The sequence below is a fragment of the Drosophila yakuba genome, chromosome X, assembly GCF_016746365.2.
Source record: "Drosophila yakuba strain Tai18E2 chromosome X, Prin_Dyak_Tai18E2_2.1, whole genome shotgun sequence".
In the NCBI taxonomy this organism is placed as follows: Eukaryota; Metazoa; Arthropoda; class Insecta; order Diptera; family Drosophilidae; genus Drosophila; species Drosophila yakuba.
The window spans coordinates 16,460,388-16,481,578 of record NC_052526.2 but is presented as its reverse complement, the minus strand read 5'-3'; the positions used below and the strand labels follow the sequence as shown (position 1 = coordinate 16,481,578).

General features: G+C 43.4%; 2 protein-coding genes across 2 annotated transcripts; one reads left to right on the top strand and one right to left on the bottom strand.

The window, feature by feature from the left end:
• Nucleotides 1–90: 90 nt before the first annotated feature.
• On the top strand, nt 91–20,967 carry LOC6525680. Its single transcript, XM_015190922.3, has 3 exons — nt 91–318; nt 20,334–20,625; nt 20,678–20,967. The coding sequence occupies exons 2-3, from the start codon at nt 20,571–20,573 to the stop codon at nt 20,824–20,826; spliced, it is 204 nt and encodes a 67-aa protein (XP_015046408.1). The 5' UTR covers nt 91–318; nt 20,334–20,570; the 3' UTR covers nt 20,827–20,967.
• LOC6525681 (cytosolic endo-beta-N-acetylglucosaminidase) lies at nt 14,917–20,182 on the bottom strand. The gene is made up of 4 exons (XM_002101467.3): nt 19,808–20,182; nt 17,174–17,411; nt 16,679–16,996; nt 14,917–16,211 (listed from the first exon to the last, which is right to left on the bottom strand). The coding sequence occupies exons 1-4, from the start codon at nt 20,073–20,075 to the stop codon at nt 15,047–15,049; spliced, it is 1,989 nt and encodes a 662-aa protein (XP_002101503.1). The 5' UTR covers nt 20,076–20,182; the 3' UTR covers nt 14,917–15,046.
• Nucleotides 20,968–21,191: the final 224 nt, after the last annotated feature.

The following is a 21,191-nucleotide window of genomic DNA, read 5'->3' as shown; positions in this document are numbered from 1 at the left end:
AGTTGTACGAAGTGCACAGCTTCGGCATCATTTCCATGTGGCTGTGACTGTGACTGTGAACGTGGCGGCCACCAGTCGCCGGATGGGCGCCTCAGTTCGCTTTTGTGTCGCCTTGTGGCAGGTCGCCTCCGCAGTCGGCTACTTGATATTCGATACCTGATAGCTGCGCTTCGCCGTCGCACAAACGCACAAACGTTAAAACGCTCATACGCCCCGTTGGCCCGGTACGAAAAACGCAGGAAAAGTGCGCCAACTTTCGGGCAAACTGAAGGGAATTTGAAAGTGCGGCAGGATAGGCGTTGTCTGGCCTGTTTGGAGGTGAGCGTTTGTCATCTCCATTCGATTTATTATTTATAAACAGTGTCTCTGCTTTGCGGCGAAAACACTTTGCATAGTTAGATGGGCCAAGTGGTCCAAGAGCCATTTCTATGAATCTTTCATCTCATTACACTCTATTTTTGCCCTGGTCCAGTAAAACAACTTATTGCAACAGCGTTTTCCACTTCACATACGTTGGTTTTTACGATTTTGTGAGTCCCTCGAGTGTCTTTGTCCTTGTTTTCCCCAAATTTTGTCTTAGTTATTTGAGCGTTTATCTCACGTCTGGGTTAGTCCTGCCAATGCCTTCGGCTTACAGCAGCACACACTCGGTGTGGCCATTACTTTGGCATTTGATAGGGTCTAGGTTTTGTGACCACAAATCAAAACACAGGATTTACTAGCAAAGCAAATAGAGTAGGGGCTATAAAACAGAAATTAACTTTATTGTTTGCCACATAGTGCTATTAAAATATTACTACTTTTATGTTTGTTTAAATGGGAGTTGTATACTTTCTACAAGTTAATGTGTTAGGGGAAGTATAAACTATAATTTTTCATCAATTTGCAAAACAAATTATTTACTGAAGCTTATCAACTTCTGATTAAGAGCTCTTGTCTTTTACTATTTATAGAAAAACACCTCGCTTGATTGTGTTTCTATAAATATATTTCGTTATTGAAAATGGGCAAACTTACTTTCACTGAGAGGTTGCAAGTGTTTGATGAAAGATTAAAGGCACAATTAGTGGAAAATTCTTGGAATTTTGAAGGGGTAAGATGGGGCCAGCCATGAATGCCAGCGAAAACACTTCCATTGTCACTTTCAATAAAGGGGATAAAGGGGAAGACAATAGCAGGCGACCCACACGTCGTATACTTAATATTTATGCCACATGGCTGCATTTTCTCATACTCGCACTCACAATTGCCGGAGCTGCATCAGCGTTTCGTTTCGTTTCGTTTCGTTTTGGTAATCAGGCAGGTGAAGTGCAATGCAGCTGACAATGCACCAGCCACGCCCATCGTGGCACCTCCTCCCCCGACTGATTGGCTCCAATGTGGGATGAAAGAGCTGCATAATGCCGATCCAATCTTCCGTGGCAGCCAGCTAAACGTGTGTATGTCAGAGCTTGCAAAATGCAGAGGGTGGGGGTGATCGGAAAATTCAGAAAAACGCAGGAACAGGCGTTGCCGACATCATGAAAAATTCATGACGCATGCCAAGTGATTCATGGCGCCACCTGTCGAAACGCATGCATAATTGAAAACTGCATTGGCATCAACTGCAAAATGGCCAACAGCCGATGGAATCTGTGCAAGCAGCATCCGTATCCCTTGGAAAAGCCTCAATTAAAACATATTTCCCTGCCCTTTACCATACCATTACCCATATCCATGCTGTGTTTCTGGCTGAAGTAAATGCCAAACTTGGGTCATTATTATTCTCTACAAGAAAGTCAAGCTGACTTAAAGACAACATTCTTGAAATAATGCCTCAAGAAAGGACGTGGGTATAACAATGTTTCGCAAAGTGTAAGGCACTAGCATTTCTTATACCTTGTAAGTGCTGAAAAGTTATTAATAAAATAGCATTTAGCTGGGAGATGTGTATGCTAATTTTGGCTGAGGTAAAAGCTTATTATTATTCATTAGAACGCAGTCGAGCAGAGCTAAAACAATATTTTGCGGAAAAACCTGAGATATTCTCAAAGGTATTAATGTGCCAAGCAATCAATTAATGAATGTTTTTATTAGTATATTAATGTTTACATTACGAGCAAAGTATTGTAATATTTGAAACATTTATTGCTGCATTAATGCGTTCAGTCATGTGTAACATGATTATTTATGTTTATATTTTGTTTTTTTTTTTAAATCTCAGCCTCTCGGCAATCCGCTTCTCATATGTCACATATCCAGCAACTGTATCTCTCTGATAAATTCCAGCCGAGAGTCGAATAGTCGAGAGCTATGCAATCCAACTGTCAACTCTACACTCCTACTCTTTCCACATAAGTATATTTATATAAATACCCCTTTTTTTTTTAAAAAACATTCTCTGTTTTTCGGTGGCTAGCATAAAAAATGCACATTGCTGGCGGGCAATAAATCCAACGATAATTTGATACGCAGAGTTTTACGACGCTTTCAACGAGCCGTTCGCTGGGCGGCAACCCCCTTGGCCATCAGGAGGTTAATGCCCCAAGTCGCTTGTCAGCACTGTAAAGTGCCGGAGCCCTAAGCCCCCCATTTCCAAAGCCCAAAGACGAGGGCCCTAAGTCCACAGCTCCACGGCTCCACAGCTCCACAGCTCCAGCTAAGCCAATTAAATTAGACGTCGTACTGTTAACTGTTGCATGTCTTTGGGGGCTTCGCTGGGCCATCGTGGGTTAATCGGGGGTTAAGCCATACAACCATACAACCATACCACCACTTGTACAACGTGATTCCACAACATTGCGAATTAAAACAAGCAATTCGCTTTTAATTTCTGACACTCGCCATTAATGAATTTATTTAGAGGCTGATTTTCTTTATGGGAAATGACATCAATTTGAAATGCATAATGTGATGTTATTATTTTATGTTCCGTATTGTCAATGCTACAATACTTACATTAACTTGCTAAAATACTCTCATCAAACCAAGACAAAATAATTATTTAGATAGGAACTAAAACATAAACAAATATGTATGCGAGTTTGTAACATTTTCGGAGTTCTAAATGGCAATGAAAGTCATTCAAGTTCGTTGGGATTTGTTTTGCAAGGGATTTATTTTTTGTACGCAATTTTCGTCAAACTTTCTGATAATTTACAAGTTTTTTGGACTTTTTCAACTGCCCTTTAATAATGCTTGAAAATGCAGTGCCAGCTGTGAAATTTGAGTCATTTGCAAGTTTTTGGGAGAGAAATCTTTAGTTGATTGAAGTTTCCGCGGGGCAAGTCATCTTGTTCCGCATTTTCCGCATCCCTTTCTGCTTTTCTTTTTCTTGTAGACGCGCTTTTCCCACGGGGCGACTTCAACTCATTTTGTGTGGGCTTTTCCACGGCCGTGGAATTTTCCCCGCTTTTCCTCAGCGCTTTTCACGGTTAAATGTCGCATACTTCCCGCTACTTGACGGATTTTTCGCGGCCTTTATCTAGCTTAAAATTGTTTTTAATTATTACTAGAGTTTGTAAAATAATGGCACTAAAAATATAAATTTAAGCAGTCCATAAATTGCATCACTTAAATTGTTTAAAATAATATATTTAATAAGCAGCTCACGTTGTTGGTCGACAGAAGTTTGCACTTTGGCCCCGCTTTAATTGTGAGTCGCTCGTGGAAAACCCGCGGAAAAGTTCACTCGTTTTCCCCGCGAAGTCCCCCGAAATTAGAGTACATTTTCGCCGCCGTTTAATTGTGTGCCATTCGTGGATTGTTTCCAAATCAGCAAAGGATGTAGGGACACAAGAGTGCCAGGAGATAGTTGGACAGAAAGTGTTTACCCCTTTGCTATGAATTTTCCATTTTCCCGCTCCTCCCACTTGCATTACCTTCGCCACCACAGTGGCGTTCTCCCCAAAGTGGAGTACATGCATCCGCAATTATGCCATCGCCACAGCAACAGGCGTGATATGGAGTAGGGTGTCCTTGTAGCCTTGTATCCTTGTAGCCCCGCCCACTTTCCCACGCCCCCAGACCTTATGTAACTCGTCAAACTCGAACAGACCGCGCGTCGAGTTTCATGAAATTCATTAAGTATTTTAAATATGCATGAACATCATTTCGCCGTGCAACTGCTGTCTTGCTAATTGAAAGGAAATTTCCGGAGGAGAACTGCAATGAAATACACTTTAAGTTACTTAAGTCTAAGCAAAAACTTCACCTCAAGCAGTTGAGAATAACCCAAAGGAACTGTCATGAACATGTCAAGTATAACATCTTTAACTATCTTCAAGTAAGGAAAGGCTTAAATTGATTCAGATGCTTATACTTTAAAGTTTTGTACCATTTCTCAAATGTTTCCTCAAATGCTAGTATGTTTTTGCTCAGTGTCTGAATACCGGGGGCATTGTGGGTTTTGGTCTAATCCATATTTGGTCAAACAAAATGCTGAACACTTGGCGCACTCGTCAGGATCAGGTATATATATTATATATGTGCTGGGATTTCAATGGAGAAAGAGGCAAAAAAGGATTCGGAGCAGAGAAAACGAGCCGGGAAAGTTTCCCACACCTTCTGCGTTTTCCTTTCCACATTTTCCACACTTTCTGTTGCCACTTGTTGAGAGTCGTTAATTTATGATGATTGCGTACAGAAAACTTTGGACCGGCACTGCGAACTTTACATCGTTGCCCCCTTCGAATTTATTTTCCATTTTTATCTAGGCTCCGGTTTTGGGTTTTCAAGGCGGGCGAGTTTTCACAGTTTGCGATTTAACGAATCGACACGTGTTGGGTTTTTCCCATTTTCTCAATTTCCCAGCTGCTATTATCGCGCCGCAATTTATTGCGCCAGTAACTTGTTCGTTCTGTAAACAGTGGCCACAATAATAGAATGTCGTATGGGACATCAAAGCGGCCTTCGATTCACGGATGTGGTTTCAAAAGTATCCCACGACTTTCTTTGAATCTAATCCATGTACCGTAAGATGGCCTTAATAATAATTTAGGAAAACATTTTAATCCCTCGAAAGTGTCCGTGCACACGCCTCTGAAAATTCCACATTAAACGCGCGATAATGGGGCATGAGTCGTGCATTCGGAGGCATCTGTGCAGAAACCTGCAGATAATGCAAAACAGAACAATATACACGATAAACACGGGCCCTGTGGTTGCCAAATGGGAAATGGAAAATGGAAAATGAAAAATGGAAAAGTGCTGCCGGTGGTTCGTTGACAATGGAGGGGGAAAAGTCCTGTCTCTGCGCTTCTAGACAGCTTTGTTAGCACTTGAGACAGCGACCAAGCCAAACACAAAAAAAAGTGAATGGAACGCCGACTATTGGATACCTCTTACGCGAATAAGCAAGAGCGAGTGCTGCAGCAGGCAGTCGCTGAACGGATGCACTAGCATGCAGTGTAATGATGACTCTTTCTAATGAACTTTTAGTTAACTTACACAGTAGCCAAAGTACTCAGTGCTTAAAGTGCTTGGGGAGGAAAAGGCAAAGCAAAGTGGGCTAAAAAGTTGAAAAGTGGAGGAGTCGGCAAACGGCATGAGTCTCAAAGCAAACAGTATCCTTCGAGCCAGGAGATGAAGATTAGGAGACGCAGATTACTGCGAGTGTGAGCCAACGACATTCTGACCCAATTGCCGAGCAGAAGGGATACAAGTACATTTGCCTTAGAACGGAATGAAAGCCATAAAGCCCAGTGAGACAAAGTGAAAACCACTTGAGACGACTTATCGCTGCTTTTGACCCTGGCCAACAGACCAATTGCCACATTCCTCTCCATTTGCATATATGTATATACCATTTAGCTGGTTAGTTCTGGGAACCTTTTAGTGGCTAATTAGGGCATAAATCAGTCGGGCACTAACATTAATTGGCAATAATATTTATTCATCATGACAACTGAGAGCCACAACCGCCCTGCTAACAACCGCATAATTCCGAGAGTATGTATGTGTCCTGGCCAAACAAGGACATACTTGTTTCAGTTGCCACATATTTTTGGGATGGCCTGGAAAGTATGTGGAATGTTTATTCTGCCTGCGAATGGGCGAACAATTTGTTCAGCCTTTACGCATAAATTTGGTTTCGTTTAGCCAAAGAGCTGTGCATATTATTTTTCGGCAATTGTGTATACAATTTGCTATATGCCGAGATTTTGAAGCGATTTACAGCACATTTGGGCTGGTATATAAATTAAAGGTTTGAGCCTGGCGAAAGCATCATATTTTTACCATCAAATATTTATAAGGCAATCCAGCTGCGAAAGGTCAAATAAATGTGCCCTTTTGAACCTCAGTTTTCCTTCAAAAAAACAGAAAACAAAAAGAAATCCAGTTAACACTCGTGGAAAACTTGGCAATTTGTTTGCTGTTGGCCATGTCACCTGCTTACATGCATAAAATGTGCCAGGTACTTGGCTACTTGGTTTTGGGCCGTCAGCAGACTTACTCACTTTCTTTCTCACCTCACAAATGCCGTGGAAAATGCCGGAAAAGTTGCCCACCCACCGAAACTTGTGCCCTGCCAAGCAGGACTTACAATTCATTTGGCTGCTAATTGTTTGTCGAGCGTCTTTTGGCAGTTCGTTTGGCTTTTTTTCCGAGCGGAGTTCGGAGTTCATTACTCACTCAGTTGAGGAGTGACCCAAAGAAATGGCATTGCTTAAAACAAGCATTTCATTTCTAATTTCAAACTTGTTTGCTGTACTGGCAGGGAAAAACATCATTTGTCACATGTCGTACTTTTTCATACTTCTTCAAAGATTTCCCCATTCACAAAAAAGAAAATCCCATTTTAAGGATGGCATTTGCAAAAGGGGAAAAATGGCAAAACCAATCCAGTGAAATTGAAGTCAGCTTGCCGCACGCATTTACAGAAATTGCTGTCATTTTGTAAGTAATCCACAAATTTGGTTAAGCTTTTGCAGAACTTTCGCATTCAGAATGCATAATTCACTTGCCAAACAACCGCATTATTCACTGGAATTGGCAACTTTCACTGGCCATCACTCGTATATATGGCTCTCTGGTTTTGGCCAAGTTCCCTGCCGAAACTTTCAAAGTTCGCAAACTGCAACTGCAGCTGCAACGGCTCACTGCCACATTCACTGCCGGATCTGTCTAATTAATTTTCGGGTGGCTGCCTCTTTGCCACTATGCCTCCTTGCCACTTTGCCCCGTTGCCTCTATCCTCTATCCCCATATTATTATTGTGCCCCTCTGGGGACTTACTGTCCAGTTATCATAAGCTGACATGGACGATGTCCAGGCATGGGGCATAAATGTAATTACCGATTACTGACTTTGCTACACAGGCCCCGAGTGAAATAAAACGATTTCCGTGGCGCCACGACGGGGCAATGTCCTTGAGAGAGATGCCTCACTTGCTCGCTGGTGGAAAACCAATTCCCAAATGCTAAATCCAGTTAAATCCAGTTAAATCACCTCGAAACCGAATTATACAAATATTTCTGAGTATCTAAAGTAATTTAAAAATATTCAAAATAGGCATAGTAAATTGGAATTTAATATGCAAAATGCTCAATTTTCGGCATCACTGTGAAGAGGGTGAAAGTGGAGAAAGGGGCGTGTGGGAAATGCAATTTTCCCACAAACAAACAAGTCTGCGTGTGTGCCAGCTGAAAAGTTAATTAAAACACAATGCAGCATTTGCAAAATTTTAGAAATTTAGGAAACGGATAGGGGTTACGCATAAAACTCATGTGCTGCGAGTTTTCCATTTCGCGCGCATTTTCCATTTTCCAAGCCCCGGGACTGGCAAACTTTTGCCAAAAGTCGCAAATAATTTAAGGAAACGCGCCGTTGAGCTGGAAAATGTCACTTAAAAAGTTTTCTCTCATTTCTCGCTGTTTTTGTCTTTGTTGCCCGCAATAGCCTACTTTCCAGCGCTGCTTCGCGAAAATTCTAATTGAATCAGACGGCTATGGGAAAAGTGAGGAAAACTGCATTGTCGCCATCGAAATGTGGGCGTTGGCCAAATGTATTTCATTCAACGCACATGCCCTAGGGATGTCACTCAAGATGGCACATCGAACAGGTGATTGGCAGTCGGAAAGGTCCTTCGATGGGGAAACACGCCTCAGGACACACACATACTCAGATACACTTGTTGTTTAATTGTATTAGGCGGTTATCCTGACACTGGAAGTGAAAAGAAAAACGTCAACAAAACAGCAGAATCAGTCAAATCATCAGACAAACACTAGCTGACAATCATCAGTTAAAACAGCTTATAAACAATTGTCAATCAAAATAAATAAATAAAATAATAAATAATAAATAAAATAATTTAAAACAGCTTATAAATTATTGTCAATCAATATTTAGCTGGGAAAATAATTTAAGACAGCTTATAAACAATTGTCAATCAATATTTAGCTGGGAAAATAATTTAGCCTAAGTAATAAGACAGGAAATTCCCAGAAAAATGTTCCTTTGCGATTCCCATCAGATCTATTTGATTTACTCAATTTTTAGCAAGAAAGCAAGAGAGAATTTTCTCGTAAAATGAAATCAAAAGTGCAGTTAACTGGTTGAGATGATTGAGCTTATGTAAGCTGCTTCTGCGATTCCCGACGGACTAAGCATAAATGCAGGATTATCCTTCCGGTTGCAATCGCATTCGCGATGACCTTCAGCTTCAATGCCTCACTTCCGGCTGAGATGTGTGACTTCAACAGGGCTTTTTGGGCGCACTCAGCTGGCAAGGAGCAGTGCGACCTTGTCCAGGACAGGCAGTTGGCAAGTGGCTGCTATCTGGGTGACTGGTGTCCTGGCAACAATGTCCCCATGTCCCAATGTCCTGGCATCGGTTCCTGACAGTTAGTCAGTGTCAGGCCGTGATTCAGCCGCTCCTGTCGCCTTTTCCGCCTCTCGGACCCAAAGATCCTGTGATTTATGCGCCCCTTTGCATATGTCGCCGCCATTCGGTCACGTCGGAAACGCTGCCAGGACACACACAGCAGCCACATCTACACACACACCGCCATGTTATGAGCAAGTGTATGTGCTTGCAAAAGGGCAAAAAAAGAGCCGCAGATAGGCCAGACATCTGGCCCCTTTTGAGCCTTTATTTATGGCGGCGTTTCAGTTACGGCTACTGTCCTGTTTCCCAAAAAAAAAACGACAGCCAACTTCAGTTTCCTATTGTGAAAAAGTGCGTGTCTCGTAAACAACAATGCCATTATAATAAACAAACTCCCAGTACACAGAAAGCACAGAAATAGTTGCAGACTCACATTTCACTACAAAACTTTTTGAGGCATCTCAGCCTTAAATAAATTTCACCTATCAAATATATAAGTGTTGCTTGTGCTTTTTAAATAGTAAATAAATGTCAAAATTATTCCACATTTTTTGTAAATCATTTCTATATTTTCTATATATATATATATATATATATATTTATAAAAATAATTGCATTTGTTAGAAATTAATGTGTGGTGCGAAAATAAAATAAATATTTCAGGTAGAAGCTGGCCGAAATTAACGAACTGTCTTAACGTTTTAAGTAGTAAAATCTTATAGCATATTGTGCTATTTGTATCCCTGTTTATGCGTGTGTGTATTTCCTGCCTTTTCTCATCAACACAAAGTCGAAGAAAAAGCGGAAAATCAGTGGGTTGGGGGGTGGCGGGGTTGTTGGGAAACTTCACATCATTTTCGCGCTGGCAAAACTTGCCCCGACGATGTTTTCTTTTTATGGCCAAACAACAAGGACAGCGAGTGACGTCAAAGTGCTGCTCAAACTGTGCGACAGCGACATCCTTTTGCCTGCAAATCACTCGGCCAACAAGCGCCATCTTGCCAACTCGCCAAGTTTTCGCAGTTAAGATGGTTAAACTAATTGATGAGGCCATTAAAAATTCAGAAAAAAGGCTGGCAAAAGCGCATAAAAAATACAAGAAGTGATACCGGAAAAATCCTTCAAGTTAGCCGGCTAAAAGACAGCAATCTTCGTCCTTTAAATAACAGTAAATAAGTAGATACCAATTTAAGATAAACCTCAGGAGGTTGGAGAAATGCTCCGCTAAAGGAATTAATTACTGCGAAGGGTATTCTGTAATCAACGCGAGCAATTTTGAAATAACAAAAAAAACGAGTGAAAGAAGAGTGAAGGGAAAATCTTGACGGAAAAGTCCTGGCTTCATGGGTGGCGATGGGGTGAAAGGGGGTAAAAGGGGGCTCTATTTCCTCTGCAGTTAAGACTCTTTGTCAGCCTGATAAATGACATGTTATTGAGTGACGTTGAGCTGCTTGCATTCGTTTCGAGTTCAACTGCAAGAGCAAATGCCTTGTGTGGAGCGAAAAGAGCTGAACAAGCAGTTCAGGGATTCACAAATTGATGATTTAGGATTTAACTAAAAAGGATTCTAAACAGGAACATTGACACTTACATATTCTGCCATTTCACATTGTGGGTTTCCCTTAAATTTGCTTGTCTGAAAGTTCAGAAAAAGGGGGGAAAAATGCCAGCAAAGGCTGTTACAGTAGATTTACCTAGGAAAAGCTGCAATTGCGGGTCATAAAATCGAAACATAAATGCTTTTCCAAGCAACAATGTGGGGAATTTCTATTGCTTTTGAGCAAACACAATCACAAAGTCTTCCAAGTCCAAAGTGCGGTGCCTGTTGCATTTTCCATTCGCTTTTCCCCGCTCATAATAACCCCTTGCTCCTGCGTCCTTCGTCCTTCGGTGGCAGCTGTTTGCCCAACTGATTGCCGACTGGAATGTGAAAACGCAAACAATTGTTCAACGTCAGCAGAGCAAACTGCTCAATGCCCGATATAGACGGCAGATCCGGCAGATACGGAGGATATGGAGGATATGGAGGATATGGAGGATTCAGAGGATACGGTTATGGCGGATGGATGCGAGACGGATGGTCGTCACACCGAAAGCGAAATAATGAATGTTTAGCCAAAGCGGTGACGACAAACAAGAAATGGGAAATGCCCCAGAAATCCTTTTCAATATCCTGTTCCTATTCGTTGGCAAAGGGTGTTTTGTTTTTACGAGCATCTTGTATTCATACGTTCATACATTTAATGGGTTTTGCTTATTTTAAACACTTTTTCGCGCTGCCCGCACTTTGTTTAACAAATTATTTTCCACTTTCCTAATAGTTTGTTCTCATTAGAGACTATGTCAAAATCCAAGCCAACCATAAATGCATTTTTACACATTTTCCGCCGTTTTTTCTCTGCTTAGAAAACGCAAAAAAAAACTTGGCAAAGGGTGGGAAATGTGAGCAAAGCCAAATACATGGCCGAAATATTTTTTTTTGCTCTCGTGCTGTTTTGTTTGTTTGCTGGCGATTTTGTTGGCCATGTGGAAAAGTTATGAGGCGCCGCGAGGGCCAAACACACGCACACATCCTGTGGCAAAGGGATGGCCAGGCCTCAAGGATTTGACGCTCTGCTGCCTGCGAAAAAGGAGAAAATCTGGAAAAGTGTGCAGAGCGAGTGAGTGGGCCCTGCATTAAATCGCATTTTCACCCGATTTCCCAATAAGTTCGCCAGTGGATTTGCGGTGGAAATCTATTACTCTGCCATCAGCGTGTGTGAAATGGATACAGATACAGATACAAATCTGTGGTCTTTAATCAGTGATGCCTAATGAAAATTGAAGACCGTGTTTGCGAACATGGCAATAAATGCGCATATATACGCATTATGACCTGTCCAACACTTGATGCATGGCTTAAAAGGCCAAAAGGCCAAAAGGCCAAAAGACCACAAGCCAAACAGCGTTTTGACCCAAATTATGTTCAGCGGCCTGGTTTTGTGGCTATCCATGGAAATCCATTAACCAGAACCAAAATGGAATTTAGGCAGCTATTGTGGACTTCGATGGGTTTCATCCATAAGTTTATGGGTTATGCTCAAAAGTCAGTCTAAACTTAAAGGAATGAGTAATCTGTCGTTCGTTTGAATACAAAAGCAAATATTGTGGAAAAATAGAAAATATTTAAAATAAATGGATATGTAATGAAAAATAGAAAAAGATTATCAAATAGTATTTAAACTATACCCATAGTATATTACTCTCAAACCAAATAAACACATTTTTAATTAATCCCTGCCTTGAGCAACTGTAGCTGCAAACTATAGGTTCGAATGGTATTTTTCCCATTGGTTTTACCCGCCACATTCACTCAGCTCTTATTATTGAAATTCGATGAGTTGCAAGGACGAAACAAGAGGATTCCGTTGTGGTTTCGTCCTGTGGCTCCGATCACTTTGCCGCTGGCTCGGCTCAATGCGAGTAATCAAAGCCACGCCCCAGAAAGTAGGCTTTAATTTATGCTGATGCGGCAACCGAGGAAATCAGAGAACTCATTAGTGTGTGCGTGTGTGTGTGTGTGTGTGTGTTTGAACGTGTGCATGTGTGCGTGCGTGTTGGCCACATTATGGCGGCATTTACGCCCACAATTCAACGAAAGAGGGGCGTGGCAGCTGCTGTGCGTGGAGATAATTTAAAATTGCATATCGCCGCACACCGCACACTCGGCATTAATTTGATTTCGGCCGGCGACAATTGCATCTCCGCCAATCTACAAACGGATACGCCAATTAGGCTGAAATGCTGCCGAATCCGAGAAATGTGGCTCAAATAGATGGCTAAAAGGGGCGAGAGGACCGTGCTCTTTTCCCATTTCCCGCGGGCAAAGAGGAAAACCCACTCAAAGGGATATTTATTATTCCATGGATGGCCAAGAGATTGCTCTTGCCTTTTTCTGTTTTCCTTTGCCCCAATTTATTACTTTTTGACATTTGAGATGTTTTTGGACTGTGGCTTAAATAGAAACGAGCTTAAAAATATATCAAATATATCATCTGTGTGCGGTATTTGCACAGCAATGTTAAATGTTTGGTTTTTCAAATACACCTAATTGGATTTTAAAATAAATCTCGCCTAAAAACTGTGCATATTTCAGCACTGATGGCGATATTTGATTCCGCCTCATTTGCATTTCAGTTCAGTTAAAATCAAGGAGTAAAAAGTCGGACCACCGCAAATTGCATTTTCGAGTTACAATGGCCGACAGATACATGCGCATCTCGACCTGCTGGCATATTCAATTTCAATTCCCATTTACATTTTGCAATTCCATTTAAATGCATAAAATCGCAGCCCGAAATCTACATCCACATGCCCCCTAATGTGCTGCATGCCACCTGTTCCCTGCAATTCTCCTACCAAAAAATCCGCATCTAGGTCATGCCCCCAAACTTGTTTGGATTCTCCCCCCAATTTTTCTACGCTTTTTGTTGCAATAAATTGCTTAAACATGAGCTCTCCCCTGACCACTGCGAGAATTTAAAGCGAAGGGTCGTTCCCTTTTTATTTCGAGAGGCTGAAAGGACTTTTGAAATGGGAAAACTCAAAATCGTATTTTCCTGGCTAATGAAGAGCATTCACTTCGTTTTCATATAAAAGCTAGATTGCTGGCAGCTCAAACAAAAGTTGCAGTCTCCGTAAACAAGATTTCACAATGACGCAACGCAAATTGTAGTATGAATGCAGATTGCTGCTTGTTTTTTTTTTTGAGTGCACCTTCATCATTTGTTCAATTTTGCCGAACGTATCAGGGACTTATCTATTCCCATTTCGCATCATATTTCCATTGGCAAAATGCAGCAGCTAAATCAATGAATTCCCGCTGATGACGTTAATCACCACGAAATGCGGTCAGTGGCAGTGGCAGTGGGGCTACAGTGGGGCGTGGCTAATTGCGACAGCGGAACATAAATCCAGCAAAAAGCTGACAGCCCGAGAAAGAGGGGAAAGGGGGCTCCTACAGTGCTGGCAATGGAAGGGAGAGAGGGAGGGAGGGAGGTAGATGACTTGGCACCCCGCTGGGCCGGAAATGCCCCGCGTTTTTTCAACTTCCGCTTCGGCGCCCCCGAAAAGGCGCGGAAATTCAAAGCAGCCTCGCTGAAGAGGAAGAGAAAGAGGAAGGCCGAGAGCCAAAGTTAAACAGAAAGCGGAGAACTAAACAAATAAAATGGCATGAAAGTGGGGGGAAAAGTCGGGGATTGCAGATGCTTTCATGCAAACGGAAATGATGTCAACAGTGTGTGCCGTCTGCAAAATCTGCATTAAAAATGTCGAAAAATTGCTCAGCCAAGGCTGGCAAAAGGGGTGTAGGGGGGTGCGGCAAAGGGAGGGGGTAAATATCAGTAAAGGTGTTAGAGCACAAATTTGAGTGCTGAATATTTAAATGCAAATTTTGCGGTCAGTTGGTCACGTTTTGCAGCAAAGTAAACATCAATTTCAAATTAAAAACCGTTTACATGGGCATTTTGTTTTTCTTTAGAGCGCTACAATAATGGATAATTATTTATGCAGCAGCATAAACCAGATACAAAATGCTAATTGCTTTGATTAACTTTGCATTTAACTTACAAAAAGTGATTAGCATTTAACATAATGCACAACTGCCGTCTGTTTTAGGTTTAAATATATACAGTTTGATCAAAAACCTGATTTAACGCACTATTTTTAAATGGCAGCATAAAAATTGGGTATAAGTCCTTCGAGAGCACAGTTTCAAAGTCACGATTTAGGGGCCAGACAGCTTGGCTGCGAGCCAAGCCCAGTTTGAGGGCCACTGGAGCGGAGCGGAGCGGTGCCAAATGAAGTGAAGTGAAGTGTAGTTGAGTGATGTGGCCAAGAACTCCAGGATGCAGTGAGTCAGCCGCCAGCGCTCGTCACAAATGCCAGAATGGGCCTTGATTAATGACTGCCAATGGCAGAGTCACCAAAAAATGAGTAAAGATTACTTAAACAGGGTTTTTTTTATGGCCATCAAGCCAATTTCACTATGCAGCAAAAGTTTTTGATCTTTGCCTTAAAATGTAAGGCTCAGTCTTATAGTTTTTATACTCGTAGTTGCATACTCAACATTGTTTACTATCGCTTACTTTATTATTAGTTTGCACACTGCAGCAGCATAGAAATTAAAATTTAATAATTGCAAAATTTTATAGGTTAAAAAAAAAATACCTATTTACTTAACCAACTTGAGCTACAAGTTCACTGCTCATTCCACATGCGTTTGCCGTAGACTGGAATATCTGTCCACGTGCCCTTCAAATCCTCCAGCGACAGAGCGTCCACATAAACGACACCCAACTTGGCCTGCGTGCTCGATTCCTCCGGCCGCCGGCACTTAACTCCGATGTCCTGAACCCTGACGGGTCCATCGAACTTGACCAGATAGTGACGCACCTGCCAGCCCGCTGCCAAGGATCTGCTGTCCTGGCGCAAACGGTGAAGGCCACTGGGCAGGTCTCGTTCGAGAGGCGATAGATAACAGCGTTGTGGAGCAACAATGGCGCCTTCATAGTCGCCACAGAATAGGTACAAGTCCTCGTCATTGCTACGCAGCGGTGTCACTCGCAGCAGCAGGTCAAAGGTGGTGGCCACGGCATCGCCATCGATTCGGAAAACATAACTCAGCAGCAGAACGCCGAGGGCCAGTTCAAAGTCGGTGACAAAAAGCCGGAAGGCACGCTCGTAGTTGGTCAACAGCAGGGAGCAGCCGCCCAAGTAGGCATCGTCGAAATGATGCACTGCATTCCTGTCCAGCGGCACCGACGGCTGCAGCGATTGCCGCGACAGATTGAAGAAGGCGCCCGGTATCCTCCAACCCCGCTCGAATTCCATGCGACCGGAACCGACGCAAAAGTCCGTGAAGAAGGGTAGCGAACGATACGGATGCGTGGCCAAAGTGGGCCAAATGCGTGCCCACCACGCCTCGTTTCTGGCCAAGAAGGACGCGTTCACCTGCTCATCTCCGCGTGGATTCTTGATGTTGTACCCAAAGCGATGGAGCGTTTCGAAGGTCCAGCCGGGCGCAAAGATGCCCGCCGAGAAGCCGCTGTTCGCAATCAGCTCCATGGTCTCCAGACTCTGGAAGCCGCCCTTGCGACTCCTACCAAAGACATCCAATCCCATGAAGACGCGATGCTGGGGCGCCTGCTCCCTCGCCGCCTGCTGGGCACTCCGCTCCAAGTGGCCCTCGTCCCAGGCGTAGTTTATGAGCGTTCCATGGCTGTGTCGGAAGAAGCGCGCGTTCCGGGAGTTCAGCTCGTTCTGCCACTGCAGTTTGCCGTCGTCCGTAACGCTGTCGTACCAAAAGACACGTCCATGTGGCACACGTGACTCCGTGGCGGTCGTCAGTTGCCGGACAAAGCGGCTGGGGAAGAGAGGGAAACGGCATAATGGGATTATCAGAAATCGGTCTCCGATTGCCTTAGGATTAGCCTATGCACCCAATGCACTCTATGTCCCAAGTAACAGCTGGCTACTTTGCAGTTGCTCTTCACTCTTATCTTATCCTGCATGCAGGCCAACTTGTGCGTTCCATTGACTGGTGCTAAGTGCAATGAGTCAACCTCCTTGTGGCGTGAAGATAGAAGAGCTCGTTGTGCTTTTGACAGTTCATGATAGATGGAATTGAAGAAAGCTGTTGATAAATTGGACAGCTGAGGCAAGAGCAAAGTTGGCTTCCATCAAACATGTCAAATTTGTTGCAAAGGCGCTGATACAAGCTATTTGTCATGTAAACACTGGCATTCCACAACTTTAGCTAACTCACAGCCTGTGTGCGCCGTTTAAAGAGTTCAAAAGTAGTCCATTTTGAATGGACTGCCCAATACTCACTAAAGACTGGGCATTTTGCCCTGGGGAACAGTCACCTCCACGTTGACCAGCCAGCCCTCGAAGCCGAAGTGCTGGCAGAGACGGGTTAGGGCCTCCACGGTGCTCTCGACACTCTCCTTGGTGGCCAGGAACTCGTCCAGCCGTGCGGTTGCCTCCACGATGAACGTGCCCAGCACCGGAACTCCGTGGCGATGGGCGGCATTCAGCCAGCCGCAGGGCGGAATGGTCACGTAGTCGTGGCTGAAGTAACAGAAGTAATCCACGGCTGACCAGTGCACGAATCGATAGTCGTCGTACTTCTGCGAGCTGTGAAAGTGCCTGTGAAAAGTACAAAAGCCCATTAAAAACTTCATTTTCGGAACTCTCTGGCTTGCAAGTTGAATGGAACTGCAGCGTTTCGTCTGTTACTGCGGTGCATATTCATTAATTGGATGGAAAAGTAGCAAGCTATCTTCTCACTAACTACATGAAAATAGGGCCAGTTTAAGGACTCACCGATCCTCGAGGTAGTTGCCCATCATGTCGTGGCAAACGAGCAGTTCCCTGCGATTATCCTCGCTAACCTCGCGCCGCCTGCTGCCCACGAAGTCCGCCTGGCGGTCCAGATAGACGGCCGCCGCCCGAACTTTGGTGTTCAGTGGCTGGACATACTGGCGCCAGTCGATGTCCCTGCTCCGCACCCGGAACTCCAGCAGCTGGCGGTTGTCCTTGATGGGCTCCGCCTCCAGTTGGGCTGCAAGTTCGGGGGATATGTGAGCTCCACGTCGCACAAACATTCTAAGAGACTTCTAAGATTTTTCCGCGGATGCAAGCCGCTCGGGTGTTCAGTGGACAATGGACAATGGAGATTGGGAAATGGAGAATTGAGCTAGCTAATGGGTTTTTATATCTCAATGAAATGGCAATGGGTGGTTGCTCGTTTTTGCACTGGGAGAAAAGAGTGTGTCTATTTCAAGTTAGCTGAAAAGTTCTTTTGTTGAAAAGCCTCATAAACTAGAACTTGTAAGTACTTAAGTGCCTAAAAAGCGACTTATTTATTGCCCTTAAGGGGTAATTGGATTTCAATGAACATCCTTTGCTAATGAATTCTGTAATACTCTGCTATAAAAAGCTTTATACTTTTCATATTCAAAATACCCATAAATTAAACTAGTGAAAATAGCACGTTTTATAAGCCAATTACCCGCGTTTAGTAGCATTTTTACAACACTCGTAAAACGAATTTAATTTCTTTCATCTGCATTTTTCCGGATAAACACTGAGGGTTTTTCAATTTTCGCATTCGCCACTTGACCCGCGGATTTTGTCACGGTCAAACTAGCGAGCTGGTTATTATTTCCGCCAGATAAACTCAATGGCGATTAAATGCAGCTGTTATGCAAATTCTTGCTCCAATTAAACAATAGTTTCCAGTGCCATGCATAATATATGCGATTTTTACTTCGGCTGAGCATATGTTTGGAAAATCTCAATTTCAGTTTCAGCAATCTATGATACATGCTATGAATAATTATCCTGTTCATGCCACTCAATTTATATAAATATTAAGTTTCCTAATTGCGCAATCTATCTATATACATACATTCAAGAGCAAGAGAAAGTTGTGGAAATGGGCATATTTTTAGAAAATCTAAACTTCACTTTGAGCTATTTAAAATCTATGAATAATTATCCTGTTTATGCTACCATACATAAATACTAAATACATAAATATGAATTTTCCTATCAAGGCAATCTATCTATATACATACATAAATTCAAGAGCAAGACATAGTGGTGGAAATTAGCAATCTTAATGAGCTGGTGCAGCAGCAGCTAAGCAGAAAAGATTGCCGGTCTATGAGTCAATTTAATCAGGGGTTAAAGGGGGCATTGGGGGGTTAAGTTAACCCATGCTTGCTGCAGTTGGCGCTTTTCAATTAGCCCACGCCGCCGGCAGCGTCAACTGCACTTAATGTGCGGTTAAATAATGAGCAAACGCTTTATTTTCATTACCACGCAGGCGGGAGTTTCCCTTAAAGTTCGCCATTTTCCAGGGGAAAAGCGAAGTGAAAACAAATGATTCCGTTATCGCTCCAAACTCGCAACTTTGGGTTGCACAATTCCTGGTACGTGAGCCCTGCAAATGGCACTGCATTGCGTTTTTGGGGCATGAATTATTCAAGTCGAATGCCAAAATGCCAAGTGTGGCTTTAACTTCACTAACGGATTTTGGGTTTTGTGCTTTGGTGCTTTGAGCCTGGTCAAAAGCGACCTATGCACTCATTTCGACTGCAGTTGCAGCTTCTGCATGTGCAGCTATGGAAACAAAAGGAGGCGCTGCTTCCTGTTGTGTCTGCTGCTGCACTGCGAGAAAATATGGTGCCGCAAGAAAGGGATAATACTTTAATAAATATGCAGTTAAAAAGGTAGTGGAATTAGCAGTTGGAGGTAAAGTATTTTTACTTTAAGACTATTACTTATTTATTTTTTATTTCACTTTTGCTGTGCGAATATGTATTTGTTTTTCTCAGTGTGCTCGGGCGAAACTTTTTGCAGCTGAAGCAGATATGGCCAGGAAGAAGGGGGGCGGGGAAAAGGACGGCGGGCGTGGCGTTTTCATGCAATTTGTGTGTGGGCGCAACTTTAATCTATCACGGATGCCAGGATATGGATTCTGGCCAGGAGCAATCCGTGCATACGAATGATCCGCGTGTCCGGTCACAATCTTCGGTCGGAAAAAAGGAAAGCAAAAGGAAAACGCTTAAGCGATTCTTGATTGACACAAAGTGTCAACCTATTGCTTGTACTTTTAAAACGAATGATGAATTCAGTAATCTTGTTAAATTTCACAGTTGGAACTTACAAAACTTAACAAAGAACTCCTTTATCACTGTCCAATTAATTGAATGAGTAATAGAGAGCTTTAAAGATAAGATTATTATTAACTGACAAAAATTCAGGGGGTTTTCTCTATCTTATTAATTGTTTACTACTTTAAAAGTGGTAAATAGTGGAATGCATTTCATACAAAACGATTAATGAAAAGCTAGTTACTTATATTAATATCACTGCTCCGTAATAATTAAACGTAGTGCAAAAGAGATTGATATATATGTATGTTATAGGGAGTGAAAGAGACGGACTTACCGCATCTACAGGTGTTTTGATCCCGGCACTTTTCCCGTTGCACTGTCTCTTTCTCGCATGCATTCTCCTTTTCCTTTTCCTCTCTCCCTTCCTCTCTCCCTTCCCCTCTCCCAACGACTTCCGCTTCTAGTTCCCTCTTCGTCCCGGAAACAACTTCTTCTTCTTCGGCAGCTGGAATGCCGGTGGTTTTGTCATTTTCCCGCTCCGTTTCACTGTTTTCCATCGCTTTGCTGGTGTCTTCCAGTACCTTAGCCTCCAAGTTGTCCATCTTGCACTTTCCAACAGTTAATTTTGAGCAAAACTCCGGAACTGAGCAACAAACAAATCGGAGAAAACTAATATTTTTATTTACTCGAAAACAGCTGTCTACGCGACTCTTCCTCTTCCCCATCAGTGATGTAAAACGCGTGGAGCAGTGCTGCAAAATACCGCAGCCCGCGAAAATTTAAATATCCCCGAAAATTACACAAAAAACAATTTTTGTAATGTTTTTGCTCTAATTGCGTTTTCTCTTCACTAATTTCAGGTCCTGCTGGCGCCAAGCAACGCCCTTGAGGAGCGCGCAATGCGGCCGCACACATAAATTGCCATTAAGCAAGGACAAACGAATTGAAAAAGAAAAGGAAAAAGTAAAATTACCAAACCATCTGCAATAGCAACAAATAGCACGTGGAAACTTTGCTGGCCAGCGAGCCAAGTGGCCAACAAACATAAACAAAGAGCGCGCACATTTATCTATCACTTGGGCTGAACTTTTCGCAAAATGCCAGCGGGTCGAGTGGCTGGCAAGGCCGGCTACTCCAATCACTACTATAATGGTGAGTTCTCCTCCTTATTTAGGTTGTCTTTCTAACGTTGATTTGTTTGCAGGACGCTCGTACGTGGGCATCAACGAGGAGATCATGTGGGTGAGCATCGGCATGGGCGTGACCATAGTGCTCCTGATCACCATCGCCCTCTGCTACATTGCGCGCGAGAAGTGCCAGAAGCGGCAGCGGGAGTACTACGTGACCGCATAGTTGTTGTACGCGGCCTGCCAAACGGAGACGGAGCAGCCGGTGCCCAGCCGGGATCAGCTCATCCTGGCCATGGAGCAGGGTGCTGGCCAAGCGGAGAGCGGGGGCGAAGCAAACGCCGACGCAGATCCACCACCGCCTGCAGGATCACAAGCCACCGCCGCCGTCGTCACCGTCATGCATTGGTCTGCGGTGGACATCTGTGCCCGCAGCTGGGGTTGACATGCCCAAATGGATGTGAACAGAGCAAAGAAGACCACCCACCCACCACAAAGCCCACAGCAGCCCATTCCACCCAGCAACAAACAGCAGCGAGCAGCACCCAGAAACCACCAGAAACCACAATTACCATGGAGCCCAACAGCGCT

Excerpts from the sequence above, each read along its gene's own strand:
- LOC6525680 (XM_015190922.3), top strand. The coding sequence starts at position 20,571 with ATGCCAGCGGGTCGAGTGGCTGGCAAGGCCGGCTACTCCAATCACTAC. Across the intron at positions 20,626-20,677 it reads CTCCAATCACTACTATAATG|GACGCTCGTACGTGGGCATC; the intron begins GTGAGTTCTCCT and ends ATTTGTTTGCAG.
- LOC6525681 (XM_002101467.3), bottom strand. The coding sequence starts at position 20,075 with ATGGACAACTTGGAGGCTAAGGTACTGGAAGACACCAGCAAAGCGATG. Across the intron at positions 17,412-19,807 it reads TCAAAACACCTGTAGATGCG|CCCAACTGGAGGCGGAGCCC; the intron begins GTAAGTCCGTCT and ends CCGAACTTGCAG. Across the intron at positions 16,212-16,678 it reads GGCAAAATGCCCAGTCTTTA|CCGCTTTGTCCGGCAACTGA; the intron begins GTGAGTATTGGG and ends TCTCTTCCCCAG.